This window comes from Mirounga angustirostris, unplaced genomic scaffold (assembly GCF_029215605.1).
Source record: "Mirounga angustirostris isolate CCGP_5_RB_7025 unplaced genomic scaffold, mMirAng1.0.hap1 SCAF_9, whole genome shotgun sequence".
NCBI lineage: Eukaryota > Metazoa > Chordata > Mammalia > Carnivora > Phocidae > Mirounga > Mirounga angustirostris.
In genome coordinates, this window is record NW_026991717.1 from 69,227,904 (window position 1) to 69,244,156 (window position 16,253).

At 43.1% G+C, this 16,253-nt stretch overlaps 1 protein-coding gene across 1 annotated transcript in view; it reads left to right on the forward strand.

Annotated features, from left to right (window-relative positions):
- Positions 1-16,253, forward strand: part of RYR3 (ryanodine receptor 3) — a 509,236-nt gene that overhangs the window by 376,589 nt on the left and 116,394 nt on the right. Inside the window, 3 exon segments of the mRNA XM_064570716.1 lie at positions 8,677-8,857; positions 10,041-10,146; positions 12,847-12,967. Coding sequence (XP_064426786.1) covers positions 8,677-8,857; positions 10,041-10,146; positions 12,847-12,967 — 408 coding nt within the window.

A 16,253-nucleotide genomic window follows, 5' to 3' on the forward strand; every position in this document is an offset into this window, starting at 1 on the left:
TTTCACAAAGCTAAATGCAGATGTGCCTTCAGATCCTTAGACTGTTGGATAGATGGATACATGCATGCATAAAAATTAAGAATAACTAAATAGCTGTAAAAGGTAACTAAACTCCCAAGAGAGAAGTATTTCTGTGGCAACCTTAAATACTATTCTTCTTAACACAAATTACTTCCCATTTATAATGAATTCCAAGTCTACAAAACTTCTTTAGTCCCCTGAGTATAATATACTGAATATTGTGTAAAATTAAGTGGGCTGCTTTCTTGGAAATGTACCTTGTCTCCCAAGATTTTGTTCTAATACTAATTCATTATATTCACATGAGAATCATGATCCTTCTCCCTTCTCCCAGTTTGGAGTTCCAGGCTAACAAATCCAGCTTGGCTCATTACATGATTGCAAAGAGGGATTGCTGCTCATGAGCAATCAGACCAAATGTTCTAAGTGTAAGAGTTTATCTCAAAGTATATTGCCACGACGGGATCATTGTATTACTGTGTACTTTTCTTGTCTCCTTTCATCCCCATCCCACCTGCTTACCTTCCTCTACTGTAATACACTCTGCTCTTAATATTTGAATGATTTCCATCATCCTGGTTTTCCCCCCTTTTCTTCCTGGGTCTCATCTGGCCAGATTCTTGATCACCCATCTTCTGCTGCTCTCTCTACTCTTCAGTGTCCCTATCTATTCATCGCCAGCATTGCTGAATTCCATTTTCTTTGAGGCCAATGACAGCAAATCCTCTAATAGTCTGTTGCACTTTCAATCCAAATGACCGCATGTGCAGAATTAATTCAGAGTAACTGTGATAATAGGGAAAATTTTTTAAGTGGTTTTTAAGGGTTCATAAATCTCACCAAATTATCTGAGTAGACTGTATGACACAAATCAAGCCAGGACTAATGTATTCATTCATCTTGGCCACCTTCACAAGATCAAGAGCTTTATGAGTCATTTTAGTGGGACTGTCTATATAGGTTATGAAGGTAAAGGAATCCATTAGCTCTGTTCCTATTGAGATTGCCCAAACTCCAACATTTGCTTATCCTGGTTACATATGACCATATTGAACTAAACTCTAGACCAAAATGTTTAGTCTAGTCTACTCCCTTTGCTTTCAGGTGGTTTTATGCCCTTTTTCTCATATTCTTTTTTTTTTTAAGATTTTATTTATTTATTTGAGAGAGTGAGCAGGAGAGAGAGTACACGAGCAGGGGCAGAGGGAGAGGAAGTGGGAGAAGCAGACTCTCCTGCTGAGCAGGGAGCCCGATGCGGGGCTCGATCCCAGGACCCTGCGATCATGACCTGAGCTGAAGGCAGACGCTTAACCGACTGAGCCATCCAGGCACCCATTGCATATTCTTTATAGTGCAGTTTCATAAAGCAATGAACTCTAGCAAATTGGCCCATCAGTAGGAAAATATATACATTTTATTTTTTTTTTAAAGATTTGTTGGAGAGCGAGCATGAGTGGGAGGGGCAGAGGGAGAGAGAATCTCAAGCAGGCTCCGTGCTAAGCACAGAGCCTCATGCAGGGGCTCAATCCCAAGACCCTGAGATCATAACCTGTGCTGAAACCAAGAGTTGGTTGCTCAACCAACTACACCACCAAGAAGGCCCAATACATACATTTTGATGTAATGTATATGTGTCTCTATAATATAAAGGCCACATTTGGTTTTGGCAAAAGATAAATAGCTTCTGCTTCCCAAAAATGTATAGTCTAGTAAGGGAGAGTAGACATGAACAGAGGTCACTATAATAAGTAGAGTAAGGCAGGGACAGAATCCTGTAGGGCTTCGTGAGGAGAAACTCACATCCTGTTGAGAAGATCAGAGCAGGCCTCATGGAGGAGGTGATATTAGAAATGAGCTTCAAAGGGTCACATTTCCCAGATGCATAGATGCAGGAAAGGTGATCCAACTGGGGAGCAGCATGAACAGTTGCCTCAAGACTAAAGCATGCTGTGCTCAGGAAAGAGAGTAATCTGTTGGTCTGGAGGATAGAGAGGTGGATGACAGTGGCAAGAGATGAGGTTTAAAAGGTAGGTAGGCAGGGGCGCCTGGGTGGCTCAGGCGGTTAAGCGTCTGCCTTCGGCTCAGGTCATGATCCCAGGGTCCTGGGATCGAGCCCCGCATCGGGCTCCCTGCTCAGTGGGGAGTCTGCTTCTCCCTCTCACTCTCCCTCTGTGTTCTCTCTCTCTCTCTCTCTCTCTCAAATAAATATGTAAAATCTTTAAAATAAATAAATAAATAAATAAATAAATAAATAAATAAATAAATAAATAAATAAATAAAAGGTAGGTAGGCAGCTAGAACAGAAAGAACCTAAATGCTAAGCTGAAAAGTTTAGATTCAGTTGCAGAGAACTGGGAAACCTTTTTAACTGGAGGGAAACTGATGGGAACCACTGGGAACTTCTGTGCCCAGGTTAAAATAATGAGTTTCTAAATGATAATAATGGTGGTAGGAATGGAATGGGGGAGATACATTTGAAAGAAATTAGAGACAGTATTTATACAACTAGGTGATGGTGATGATTATGGTAGTTGTGCCTGGTTGTGTTGATAAAAAGAAATGGAAGTCACATTGAAGCTTAGAGATTTAAGCATAGGGAGAAAAAGAAATAAGGATGTGAGGGGAGCTGGGGTGATTCTGTTGGTTAAAGATCTGATTCTTGATTTTGGCTCGGGTCATGATCTCAGGGTTGTGAGATTGAGCCCCAGGTAGGGCACTGCACTGGGCATGGAGCCTGCTTGAGATTCTCTCTCTCCCTCTCCCTCTGTTTCTCCCCTCTCCCTCTCTAGGAAGGAGGGAAGGAGGGAAGGAGAGAAGGAGAGAAGGAGAGAAGGAGAAAGGGAAAGAGACAGATATGTGAGAAGGAAAAAATGGTTTGTAATAGAAGATAATGAGCTTGGTTTCATTCAAACCAACAGTTCATTGATTTTGCAGTGTGTGACCCCAAAATGGGGATGCCCTGATTGAGTTTTGAGGGAGAGAGAGAGAGAGAGAGAGAGAGAGATCAGTCCACAGATTGGGACTGAAGAGACTCGCACATCATCTGTAGTTGAAATGGTGGGAGTAGACTGTCCCAGGGGAAGCACGAAAGAGAGATAGATGGAGAGTGTGAGAAAGAAACGTTAGAATCTTCTTGAACCCCTAAAGAAGGAGAAGGAGTGCTTTAAGCACAGCAGAGTGATATGGAAGACTTTAGGCTGCAGAGTGGAGTATCTGGGGTGCAAATATAACTGCCACTTACTAGCTTTGCAAGTTTAGGCAAGTTACTAAAACTTCCCTAGCCTCAGTTTGTGTGTGTGTGTGTGTGTGTGTGTGTGTTAAGTAGAGATAACAATAGTATGTACTTCACAGAGTTGTTGTAAGGCTTAAATGAAATAATCCATGGAAAACTTAGATTAGCACAGTGCCAGAAATGTAGTAAGCCTGCAATCATGATAGTTGTCATTGTTGTTTATGATCTTTACAAGAATATTACGGCATTTGAAATGGGAAGACTCTGATAAATAGATTCTTTAGGGATCTCAAAGCCCTTTATAAGTTTTCATGTCTAAAAGGTGATTAGAAAGGACTGTTTGTGACCTCTACTCAGCAGTAAAAGATAAAGGTATTATAGGTGATCATGGGAGGTGGTGAGAGTGATCATGATGAATAATGGTAGGTGGTGGCAGGTGGCTATGGTGGATGATGGTGGGATGGTAATAGTGGGTAGTAGTTGGTGATGATATTGTTTGGGGGATATGATGGTTGAGTAGTGGTCATAGCAGGTTTTGGGGGTGATTGAAGTGGGTGGTGGTTAGTGAGAGGTGCAGTGATGGTTGTACGTAGTGATGAGTGACAATGGGCTGGTCATAGTGGGTGTTGGTGAGATGTGATGGTTGTGGGGTGGATTGTCATAGTGGGGTGTGGGGGTGACTGTGGTGGGTGGTGGTGAGTGATGATGGAGTTGGTGAGGATGGTGGTGGTGATGATAGCAGCTAACCCTTATTGAGCACTTACCATGTGCCAGGAACTGTTCAAAGCACTTTTGAATGTATTAACTCACATAATACAAAAATCCAATGAGAGAGGTACAGTTATCTTCTTCATCTTACAGAGAAAGAGACCCAGTTGCTTAGAGGGGTTAAGTACCTTGCCCAGAATCACACAGCTAGTAGGATGTAAAGCCAGGATTTGAACTGGAGCAGTTTGGCCCCAGTGGCCAAACATTATTCACACCATTGTACAGTATTGTCTTGGTAGTACAGTCTTTCTAATGAATGGACAAAGAGAAAAAGCATTTTCTCCTTTGAGCTGTTCAAAAATTGCAGCATTATTTAATTACTGTTTGGTATTAATTTTTTTTTAATTTTTAAAAGCCAAATCAAAAGCTCTTCTATATCAAAATAATAAAATTGGAAAATTCTTTCTACCATTATTTTACTAGTCTCTCTTAATGTTTGTATTAAATCTTCTTAAACAAGATTTGTTTTGAAAAGAAACTTCTTAAAGCATATAATTTGCTCCACTTTTTTTTATTAGCTTGCTCAGAAGCCTTGGGTTGTGTTTTACTCTAGGAGTAATGAAGCTGAGAAGCTTCTATTTACCCAGCAGTTGTAAACTTTATAACCAGTCTAGACACAGATGTGTCTGGGTGTCTGACTAATCCCTTCCTAATGTAGATTCCAAGGAGGAAGATTACTTAACAATCACAAGAAAAAGGGAAAAGGTATTCTGTGATTCCTTTGAGTCCTTGGAGTATTTTAGTGATATCTTTCCCAGGCTATAAACTTAGTTGTGAGGGACACAATATTCCTAGCTTTGATGAATCTGTTTTCCTAGGCAGATTTGTCATCAGTGACCATACCTTGGGTATCCATTAGGTGACATGGGAAGTGAGAGGTGCAGTGAGAGGCCGTGAGATGTGAGAAGAGACATGCTCTAAAAACCCTGAAGGCATAAGTCAAAGCCAGAAACAGAGGAAACCTAAGTGGAATTATGAGAAATGTACATGGAATAATTACTAAAAACATTGTAACTGACTACACCTATCTACATAGTGACATGTGTGACTAGCGACAGTGTTTGTTGGAATGCCAAAAATGCCAAAAATGACAGTGTTTGTTGGAATCTGGTAGAGTAAATCTAGGAATACCTGGGGGGAAAGGCAAGTGTTGAATAATACATCTTGAAGAAACGAAGGGACATAGTTTAACAGAGTAGTGTGGTCAGAGCCTACTGATTGGCCCTTGATCTAGGAGATGTGACTCTTTTAAGATATATCAATTTTATCTCAGTAAAGCTGGAAAAAAAATTTTAGGGTCAAAGGCACAAAATAGCTTTGGTACCTTTGAAGGGCACAGTAGATACAGATGCTTAAAAGAATCAGCCGGGTCATTTCCATTCATGTATTTATGTTATCAGAGTCAGAAAGGATGTAATAACCACTCTTAAGTGTGATTGGTACTGAAGACTAGGGATGGTTAGGATTAAAATGTGTGAGACATTGTTCTTATTCTCACATTTACAATATAGTTGGAAAGATTCGGCAAACTTTTGAAAAACTGACCAACAGTAAAAGATTTAAATAACAGTTTAAGACAATTATAAACAACATCACAGTGTTGTACTCAGGAGACACTTCAGGCTATCGTGGTGAGAGAAGATAGAATATGAGGTGCAATTGAGATATGACTAGTGGGGGTTGGGTACTTAATGTCTGAGTTACAACATCTCACCAATTATAAGGCTTGGGAAATATCTTCTACGCCACCTTCCTCATTCTCCCAATGGACCTTCTTGAATCCCTGTGCCTGAGAAGGAGAAGGAAATTGGTCATTGGGGTCAAGATGGGCTTATAGTGACAAAGACAAGGAAATGTGACTCCATCTGTAAAAACTCAAAGTGAAACTATAAAAACCCAGAGATAGTCAAAACAACACAAGTAATAGAAAATTGTTGAACACTGCATCAAAAACTAATGATGTACTATATGCTGGCTAACTGAACATAATAAAAAAAAATTACTCAAAATAAATAAGCCAATGGCAAATGAATACCCAGAATACCAAAATGAGGAAATCTGGCTGGGGTGAAAAGCTGTGTGGCCTTGTTATTTTCATGCTAAGTAAATTATTCAGCATTTCTCCTCCACTGCTGCCTGTGGGATTCCAGCAGTGCTGATGGCTGAGCATTTTGGCATGAGCCCAAATGTGCTGAATCCATATGTACATGGGCTCTTCATCAATCATTTTATTGATAACAATGGCAAATGAAGCCTGGTACCTACATAATATTGTGGATTTTAACTGAAATAGTAAAGCAGGGCAAGAGCTGCTTCATCAACATTATTCCCCCAAAGTGACAGTATTATGATCCTGATACTCACCACAAACTGATTTTCATCAAGTCAGTGAGAATGTCCCTATTTAACAGGTGAGTTCTATTCTATTAGAGCACACCTCAACTCTGACTCCAGGTTTCAGGCTCACTCAAGTTTTATTTAACACATTTCATGAAAAAGCGATATGGATCCAAACTCTAGATACATGGGCAACATTTTAGCATGATTCTGGAATTAAATACTAGCCTCCAGAATTTCTGGACTACTATACCAGTCCATCCTGCAAGATTTTCATTCAATCCCTTATCTTTAAATTCCACATGTTTGCTAATGGTCCCCCAAATACACATTTCCATCCTTTTTCTCTTCCCTGAGCCCCAGACTTGTGTAACCTGCTGCCTACTTGATATTTCTACTTGAACGTTGGATAGGCATTTCACATTTTGTAGATCTTAAGGCTTAATTTGTATATCTGCCCCAGACTTGTTCTCTTAGCTTCCCCATGTCCCTAGCTAGCACTACTAACTGCAGATACTCAAAAATCTTAGGTGGCATCCTCCATTCAGACTTTTTCCTTATCCCCACATTCAGTCCACTTAAAATTCTGTAGGCTCAGTGTCTAAAATTTACCTGGAATCCATCAACTTGGATTTCTCTCCATCTCCACTGGCCACATCCTACTCCAAACCATCATTATCTTCCACCTGGACCACTGGAGCTGCATAGGAACTATTTCCCTGTTTCTACTCTCAGCCTGTGTTAATTGACCTCTGCTGCATAACAAAAAGCATTATAGTCTCAATGGCATAGAATAATAAGCATTTATTTCTTGCTCACATATCTGTAAGGTATTTGGGAAGCTCTGCTGCAGGTAAATAGACCTTTCCACTCATCTCATTCTGGGGTCCAGGCTTGCCTGTCTTCTACACTGCTTGTCCACTGGGCCAAAGAATCAGTGACTAATGAGTAATGTGAGCTTAATGAATGGTTGAATTAATGACCAAATGGGGAAACAGGTCCTCATTTGCTCTCTGTGCTGCCATAGTAGTTTACTGACCTATGCCCAGCTCCTTCCTCCATAGGTTAGAAAGCCCTAAGGAAGAGATCATAAGTCTCAACCACTTGGAATGACTTGGTTGATGCAAGTTGCCAGCCTCTGTTAGAGAGCTCAATCCTCCAAGGATATCTGACGATCTTGTAGAAAAAATTTTTGTCAGCCTTCATCTGATACACAACATCCAAAAAGTCTTTTCTCAGAGTCTTAGCCCAGGGATAAATTCTCAACACAAATTAAGATTTCATCTGAGGCAGAAGATGTGTTTCATGAAGTTGTTTGAACAAGCTGTAGAACTGCTTTCAGTGACAAGAATTTTCTCTGAGAGCCACTGGCTCCCCTTCCCTAAGTGTTCCAGTTCCACCGCTTCATCACTGCTTTGGGAAATGAGCCCTGTCTTAGTTGTCCATGTTCTTCCAAAGAGAAAATACGAGCAGAATACAATTCTCCAACCTTCAGCTTCCCAGAGAGGTAACTTAGGAATAACCAGGACAAATTTACCAAGTAGATTATCTGGATCAATAATGTCAGAAACGCCCTGATGTCCATCCACACAAACTTGGTTGTTCTGAGGTACGTGTTTAGACTCTGAGAATGCATTTGGGAGGCTAACATGTTGTTTCCTTAGATCTTAATTGAGGCACATCAGCTTGAGTTACCATTTTACCTCTTCTCAGGGAAGGAAGGAGGTAGGTTTTCACAGCCTCTCGTGAAGTTAACAAAGATGTCAAGTTCTTTTTTTTTTTTTTAAGATTTTATTTATTTATTTGACAGAGAGAGACAGTGAGAGAGGGAACACAAGCAGGGAGAGTGGGAGAGGGAGAAGCAGGCTTCCCGCAGAGCAGGGAGCCCAATGCGGGGCTCGATCCCAAGACCCTGGGACCATGACCTGAGCCGAAGGCAGACGCTTAACGACTGAGCCACCCAGGCACCCCAGATGTCAAGTTCTTTGTCCTCTAAGTCACTTGTGACTGAATCAGTAATCTGGGGAAGACTCAGTAGTGCATTTTTTGCTTTCTGAGGATCTAAATGTAGTAAAATAATCACAGCACAAAATCCTGAACTTCAAGATTCTGTTTTATAATGGTTAATCTTAATACTTCAAAAACAGATCTGGACCTAATTTATCAAAGCTCACCTTTCTCTCTACCAGTTTTACCTCCTAATTTTACAAATGAGTGACAAGCTCAAGCCAGTACTGTTCTCCCAACCTCGTCAATTTAGACATAAACCCTGGGGTTGTCCTTTCCAATAAAAAGGAAATAATGCCCCTTTTCCTTAGGCGAAAGTGTGGAAGAAAATGCTAGTGTTGTGGTCAAGCTGCTCATCAGACGCCCGGAGTGCTTCGGCCCAGCCCTGCGAGGTGAAGGAGGAAACGGTCTATTGGCAGCCATGCAGGGCGCCATTAAGATCTCTGAGAACCCAGCCCTCGACCTCCCCTCTCAGGGATACAAGAGAGAAGTGTAAGTGAATGGAATTGCCTTGCGGCACTGATATAGTTGGTGAGCTCCCAAAGATGGTCAGTACCTGGATTATTAAGGAAATATCGATAACTTCCCCCTGGTGGGGAAAGCACAGGTTCTTTATAGTTGTAGTTAAAATATTTTAAATCACTTTGTCAAGCACATTGCTGTCCTGACTCTCCCAGTAAGCCTAATGGTCAGGATCACCTTCACCCTTTTGCATTTCTCCTATTCCACTCCTACACCAACGGGCAGATTGAGACGTCTGCAAGCTCTTTCAGCCACCACTACACCTCCCCATGGCATCACTACAGGAGGAAGCTGCCGAGGCTAAAGCCTGGACTGACCAAGGTTGCTAACGGCCACAGTCTCACTTCAGCCCATTCCCTTCAGAATTTAAACCTCAGTGCCTCCTCTCTTACCTCGCTTTTAAAAAGAGGTAGTACCCTCCACTTTCCCTTCTGAAAGTGTTTTGATTTGATTCCTTAGGTAAAAAAGAGAGTGCAGGATGTAAAAAATTACAGCATCAATAATCCCAGTATTTAAAGGTTCAGGATGTAGTTGGTGTATCATGCCCAGCTCCCTTTCCTTTATCATAGCCTCTAGATCAGACCCCAGAATCTGGAGAATGGGTATGACCCAACGGGGGTAATTCTCTAGCCAGTTGGGGGGTTTTTTGGTTATTCATTCTGGTAGGTGATCTGGTAGAACTAGAAAGAACCCAAAATGTAATCTGCTGCACCTTCCTCACGTTGCATGAAAAAACCGAGGCCGGGGTCATATAGCTTGTTAGCAACAGATCCAGGGCATGGACTTACCCCTCCTGGCTCCATGTCCGGTATGCTTTCCATGTACATTCAAGAAGGGAAATGGAATGAATGGTTGGTAGGAGCTTTGGGGATTACTGCGCCACTCCATGGGTATGTATGGTCTGCAAGATCAGCTCATGGCAGTACTTAGGCCTTAAAGTTCAGGGGATCATAGGAATTCCACGGACAAATATTTGGGTCCTTTGAGCTTACTGAGTAAAACCACCTCGTTGGGAGAGAAGGTGTCCTGAGGAAAGGATGTGTGATGCTCAGGATGAGCAGAGTGTTTCCAGGTCAAGCAGCTCATGTCTAACAACATGGCCACACCTGCCAGCCTTCCTCACACCTCCCCCATGTTGGTTCTCTCTCCGCAGCTTGGAGGACAGTGAAGATGAAGAGATCGTGCACATGGGCAACGCAATTATGTCTTTTTATTCAGCTCTTATAGATCTCCTGGGCCGCTGTGCACCTGAAATGCACGTGAGTTCCCAGAGGGCAACTTTGAGGGGCTTGAGTGAAGAGCGCTGGGGAGTCCCTGAATGTAATTTCTCCTTCAATCTCTGGCATTTGCTAACACCGCTTTCTCTCAGTTCCTTTCGGCTAACATCAAAAGTCGTTTCCATCTCTTGTAGCCGATTCTGCAGCCTTCTAAAGGAATGACTCCTGAGCAAATCCCTGTGTGTGTGATTTCTCTGTGGTGCTGGTTGGGCACATCCCCCACATACTCTGTTTCAGAAGCCCCGAAAAATTATGTTTCCATATCCTTCAATATGGTCAGAATGTGACCAACTTGATTCTTGACTGTGGCCATGGGGACACTCCACGTGGAAAATCCTCTTTTCCCAATGCCCATGGTGTGAGACACCAGAAAGGCAGTCTCTTCCCATGGTTCACGTTTGATTACTTTCCGGAGATAAGCTCTGCGGGCATCTGGAAAAAGATGGTTCGATGTTTATGGGATGCCTTCTCAGGCCCCCAGTTTTAACCTAAAAAGTTGTGTTCTTCCTCTTCCGTTTTTCACCTATGCTCGGGGCAGAGAGAGAGTGACCTTATTTCACAGAAGGCCTCATGTCATAAGTGAGGGAGGAAATAGTTGCTTTTGATATCAAAATAGAAAAGATTTAAAAATTATTAATTACAAAATGTACTAGGTAATTCTTTAAAAGAACTGTTTGATTTGCTCATTCGAGGCTCTGGTGCCTGCCTGCCTCTTTCTGCCCTGCTCACTGCATTTGGATTATTCCAAGGTATCCCCCAAAAAGTGCTTGCAGTGCAGATTGGGTTGATATAAACAGTGGTATCTGGTATTGATGAGATTGTGTATTTGGTCATTGACAAGTTAACAGTGGATATGTTGTATTTTTTTAAGTACTAATGAAAGAATCCATTCAAGTAGTGGCTTTCAAAGTGCTTAATGAAAAAAATTGTTTTAGGTATAGTAAGAAATAATAATTTCCATTGCTACCTAGTATACATATATTCCAGAAGCAACATTCACCCTTACTACAGACACCTCACTCTAATATTTGCTATTCTATACTAATATACTTTGCTTTTTAATGCAAGTCACAACCCACTAATTTGATTTTACACCCACTAATTGGTCATGACCTATGGGTTAGAACACTGCACTACAACATCCACTCTTAACTTTCTTCCAGTAGGTCATGGGCTTGCCTAAAACACAATCTAGCCCAGTCTAGCCTCCTTAATCTCATGTGTTTAGGGAGACTATTACAATATGGAAGAATCTATGTTAAAAGTACTGTGGATAGAAGAAAGTCTAAATCTTGATAGGGGAGCCTGATCAGAATTCTTTTTTTTTTTTTTAAGATTTTATTTATTTGAGAGAGAGAATGAGAGAGAGAGAGCACAAGAGAGGGGAGGGCAGAGGAAGAAGCAGACTCCCTGCTGAGCAGGGAGCCCGATGCGGGACTCGATCCTGGGACTCCAAGATCATGACCTGAGCCGAAGGCAGTCGCTTAACCAACTGAGCCACCCAGGCGCCCACCTGATCAGAATTCTTAACTGAAGATTCTGGTTCCTACTATGTGATAAACCAACCTTATCCACAAGGCCCATCTTTACATTTCTACGCCTTTAAACAAATAAAGGAAGCTTGAAAGGGAGCAAGGGAAATACTAGGGTGTTCTGCAGCCTGGGAACAGGATGGGGCAGGTGTCAGCTCCCCTGATCACCTGTCATCACTTCAGAAAGCAGGTGACACAGTTGGCTTATTCTCAGGAAGACACCCTCATGAGACCCCTAAGCCATTAGAGCCCCATCTGTGAAGGAGGTGCTTCCTTCCTTCCTGCCCCTCTGCTTCAGCACTTGACACATACCCCTTCCCAGCACCCCTCCCTTGGGCCCCTACTCTGTAAGTGGGGGTGGGAGGGTAGATGCCATCATCACTGACAGCCTCCCTTATACCCACAGGAATGAGAGGTGGCAGCTAGGGTGAGCGCATAGGCAGTTTTCCCCCGGGGCCTCCAAGAGCCATCTTCCAGCACACCATCCAGCTGACCAGGGCATATTCCATCCTGACCTCGTAACAGTTCAGTTCTCAGCTGAGAGCCTGTGCCCAGAAGTGTACCTGCTGCCCCCATGTTCCCGAGGATGTGCCCCTGCACAGGCTGGTTGGCCCCTTCCTGGTTGAATGTGTCAGGTTATCCATCTTGGGATAACTCCACTGAGACGCTCACATCCTCCGTGACATCCTCGAAATTCCCCCCCCAGCCCAAGCATTAACCAGACTTTTAGGAAATGAAATTCATCAGTCATTTCTATATTTCACGGAATTCTGAAGTCGAGAATTGTGGCCACAGTGTCAACACCTCCGTCATGGCCACAGAGAGCTCCCGGGACTGCAGTGACTCTGAGGAACCCCAGCAGCCCCCACATTCACTGCGGAGACTTGATCCCATAACTGCCTGACCGTTGTAATCCCAGCAAAGGAATCAAGTGACCTCCTCGGTCAGGATTATCCCCTCAGTAGCACCTCTTGTGGAAAATCGAGAGAAATCTTCCCTTTTGCCCCATGACCCTAAACGTCTGTGGCAGTTAGGGAAGTATAGAAGCATACCCAGCCTTAAGAACAATGTCACTGCCAGTGGTTTGGACATGGGGTGGGGAAGCGGTATGGGAGCCTCCTTAATCTCATTCTCCAACCCTGCGTTACAGCTTATCCAGACAGGAAAGGGGGAAGCCATCCGGATCAGGTCAATTCTGCGCTCCCTCGTCCCCACAGAGGACCTGGTCGGGATCATCAGCATCCCCTTGAAGGTGCCCTCCCTGAACAAAGGTAAGAGAAGCAGCCGAAGGCTGAGTCCTGCCAGGCTCCCACTTGCAGGGCAGGCAGCACTGGGGAAGGTCTTGCTCTTTTTCTGGCAGTGAGGGTTCTTTCCTCCTGGCTCCGGCTGGCTGCTCTCTCCTCTGCTTCCCTGTGTCCAAGGCCCCTGCACCCTACACCCGGTGGATAGGGCCATTCTAGACCTCACAGTCCTCTGAACACTCTAACCCTCTGGAAGGAGGCTGATGGAATGGGACAAATAAAAGCTCTCACCTCAGTCCTCCTTCTCCTTTGCCTCAGTGTCCCCAGATTGTACAGCCAGGTGGGGCAGCAGATGGATAGGGCCTGACTTAGGCTCCCTTCTGCCACAGTCCCATGGACCTCCTGGCCATGGATATAAAGATATCTCCCCCCATCCCAGTGCTACTTGGATGATTGATTTGGCATCAGTCAGTGTTAGCTTTGCAAAACTTAATCTTTTCCCAAAGCATTCCGTTTCTCCAGTTCCCTCCCCCTGCTGTACAGGCAGGTTCTTCCTGCCAGGTGGAGGAATTGAAAAGACAACATGAGTCTGACTGTTATGGTGTTTCCCAAACTGGGTGTTCCAGGGAACATTTTTGTAGAAAATACTAATTGATGTATGTGTTGAGAAGTTTGGAGTCAAGTAAGTTTGGGAAAGGCTTTGGAGTGTATCACATTTTTTCCAGCTTTATTGAGATACAATTGATATATAACATGTATGTTTAAGGTGTACAGTGTGATGATTTTATACGTGTGTGTGTAGCAAATGTTTACCACAATAAATTTAGTTAACACATCCGTGACATTATGTAATTACCTTTTTTGTTGTTATATTGAGAACATTTCAGCTCTTTAACAGAAACTTCCAAGGATACAATACTGTTAACTGTGGTCGCCATGCTGTACATTAGGTCCCCAGACTTACTCATCTTTTAATTGAAAGTTTGTACCCTTTGACCAGCATCTGCCCATTTCCCCCACTTCCCCCAACCCCTGGTAACCAGCAATCTACTCTGTATTTCTATAATTTCAGTGTTTTTAGATTATACATATGAGTGAGACCATACAGTATTTGTCTTTCTCTGACTTACTTCACTTAGCATAATGTTCTCAAGGTCCATCCATATTATTGCAAATGGCAAGATTTCCTTCGCTCTTATGACTGAATAATATTCCTCTGTGTGTGTGTGTGTGTGTGTGTTCGTTCACATTTTCTTTATCCATTCATCCATCAACAGACACTCAGAGTGTGTCCATGTCTTGGCTCTTGTGAATAATGTTGCAGTGAACATATGGGTGTGGGTATCTCTTTGAGGTAGTGATTTCATTTCCTATGGGTGTATACCCAGAAGTGGAATTGCTGGATCATATGGCAGTTCTAGTTTTTATTTTTTTGAGGAATCTTCATACTGTTTTCCATAGCACCTGCACCAATTTCTGTTCCTACCAACAGTGACAAGGGGTCCCTTTCCTCCACATCCTTGCCAGCATCTACTGTTCCTTGTCTTTTTGATACTAGCCATTCTGACAGGTGTGAGGTGGTATCTCATTGTGGTTTTGATTTGTATTTCCCTGATGATGAGTGATGTTGAGCATCTTTTCATGTGTCTCTTGGCCATCTGGATGTCTTCTTTGGAAAAATGTCTATTTATGTCTTCTGCACATTTTTAATTGGCTTATTTGGGGTCTTTTGCTTTTGAGTTATATGAGTTCCTTATATATTTTGGACATTAACTCCTAGTCATATACATGGTTAGTAAATATTTTCTCCCATTCTGTAGGTTTGGGGATAACCTACTAGCTTCATGAACTTGGATGTTAAAGATCTCCTCAGTTTTGGGAAGTTCTCAACAATATTTAAATAAGTTTTCTACTTTTCCCTCTCCTCCTTGTGGGACTCCAATGATGTGTAGATTGTTTCTCTTAATGGTGTCCCATAAATCCCATAGGCTTTCTTCATTCCTTTTCATTCTTTTTTTCTTTTTGTTCCTCTTACTGGATAATGTCAAATGATCTTTTCTTGAGCTCACTGATCCTTCTGCTTGGTCCAGTGTGGTGTTGAAGTGCTCTGAACAATGAATTCTTTCATTCAGTCATTGTATTCTTTTTTTTTTTAATTTTTTAATTGTTATGTTAATCACCATACATTACATCATTAGCTTTAGATGTAGTGTTCCATGATTCATTGTTTGTGCATAACACCCAGTGCTCCATGCCGAACGTACCCTCCTCAATACCCATCACCAGGCTAACCCATCCTCCCACCCCCCTCCCCTCTAGAACCCTCAGTTTGTTCTTCAGAGTCCATCGTCTCTCATCATTCGTCAGTCATTGTATTCTTCAGCTGCAAAATTTATATATTTTTTTTATGTTTTCTACTTCATTTTCTTCTTGTATTTTCCTAATTTCATTTAATTGCTTTCCTATGTTCTCTTGTAGCTCTCTGAGCATCTTGAGAATAATTATTTTGAATTCTTTGTCAGGTAATTCATGTATCTCCATTGCTTTGGAGTCAAATTACTAGAAGGTTTCTGTGTTCCTTTTGTGGTGTCCTGTTTCCCTTCTTTATGGTACCTATAGCCTCACATAGATCCCTGCACACAGGAAGAAGCAGTCACCTCTTCCAGACTTAATGGACTGACTTTGAGAAGGAAAGAACTGCACCTGTAGGTGAGGGCATGTTAGAGTGTGCTGTGACCCCAGGTCTAGTGGGACAGGGCACCAAGTACAGGGCTGGGTGTTGGCTTCGTGTCTGGGGGTCGGGGCGTGATGTCTTGGCAGCTCAGGCCACTGGGGTCCACCACATTGATAATTATGTGTCCTTGGCAAGTGCTGCTGGGAATCCTCGGGAGCTGCAAGGGCTGTTGGGGTCCTCAGCAATAAGTCCACATCTAACAACTAGGAATGAGGTCAGGCAGTGGTGGTAGCTGGAGCTGGGGGTGTGTACACATTCCGCCGCAGGGACCAGCTGCAGGTGCCTATGGAGTGGCGTAAGCCAATTGCAGACACACATGGAGTGGCAGGAGCCAGGGCCAGCAGCAAGGATCAGGGCGAACTATATGGGTTCACTAGCACCTACATGGACCCTGGCTATTAGCATGCCTGCCTGTGGCTGCAGGGTCTCACAATGAGTGCACAGCAGTGGAAGCCAGTGATAAGACTCAGGCCAGTGGGACGCAAGTTCATAGTTGCAGGTGCTAGCTACAGAGGAGCCCAGCAGTGCAGGCCACTGACCAGAGGCAAGGTCAGGACTGGGCCCACAAGCAGCTGGGGGGCC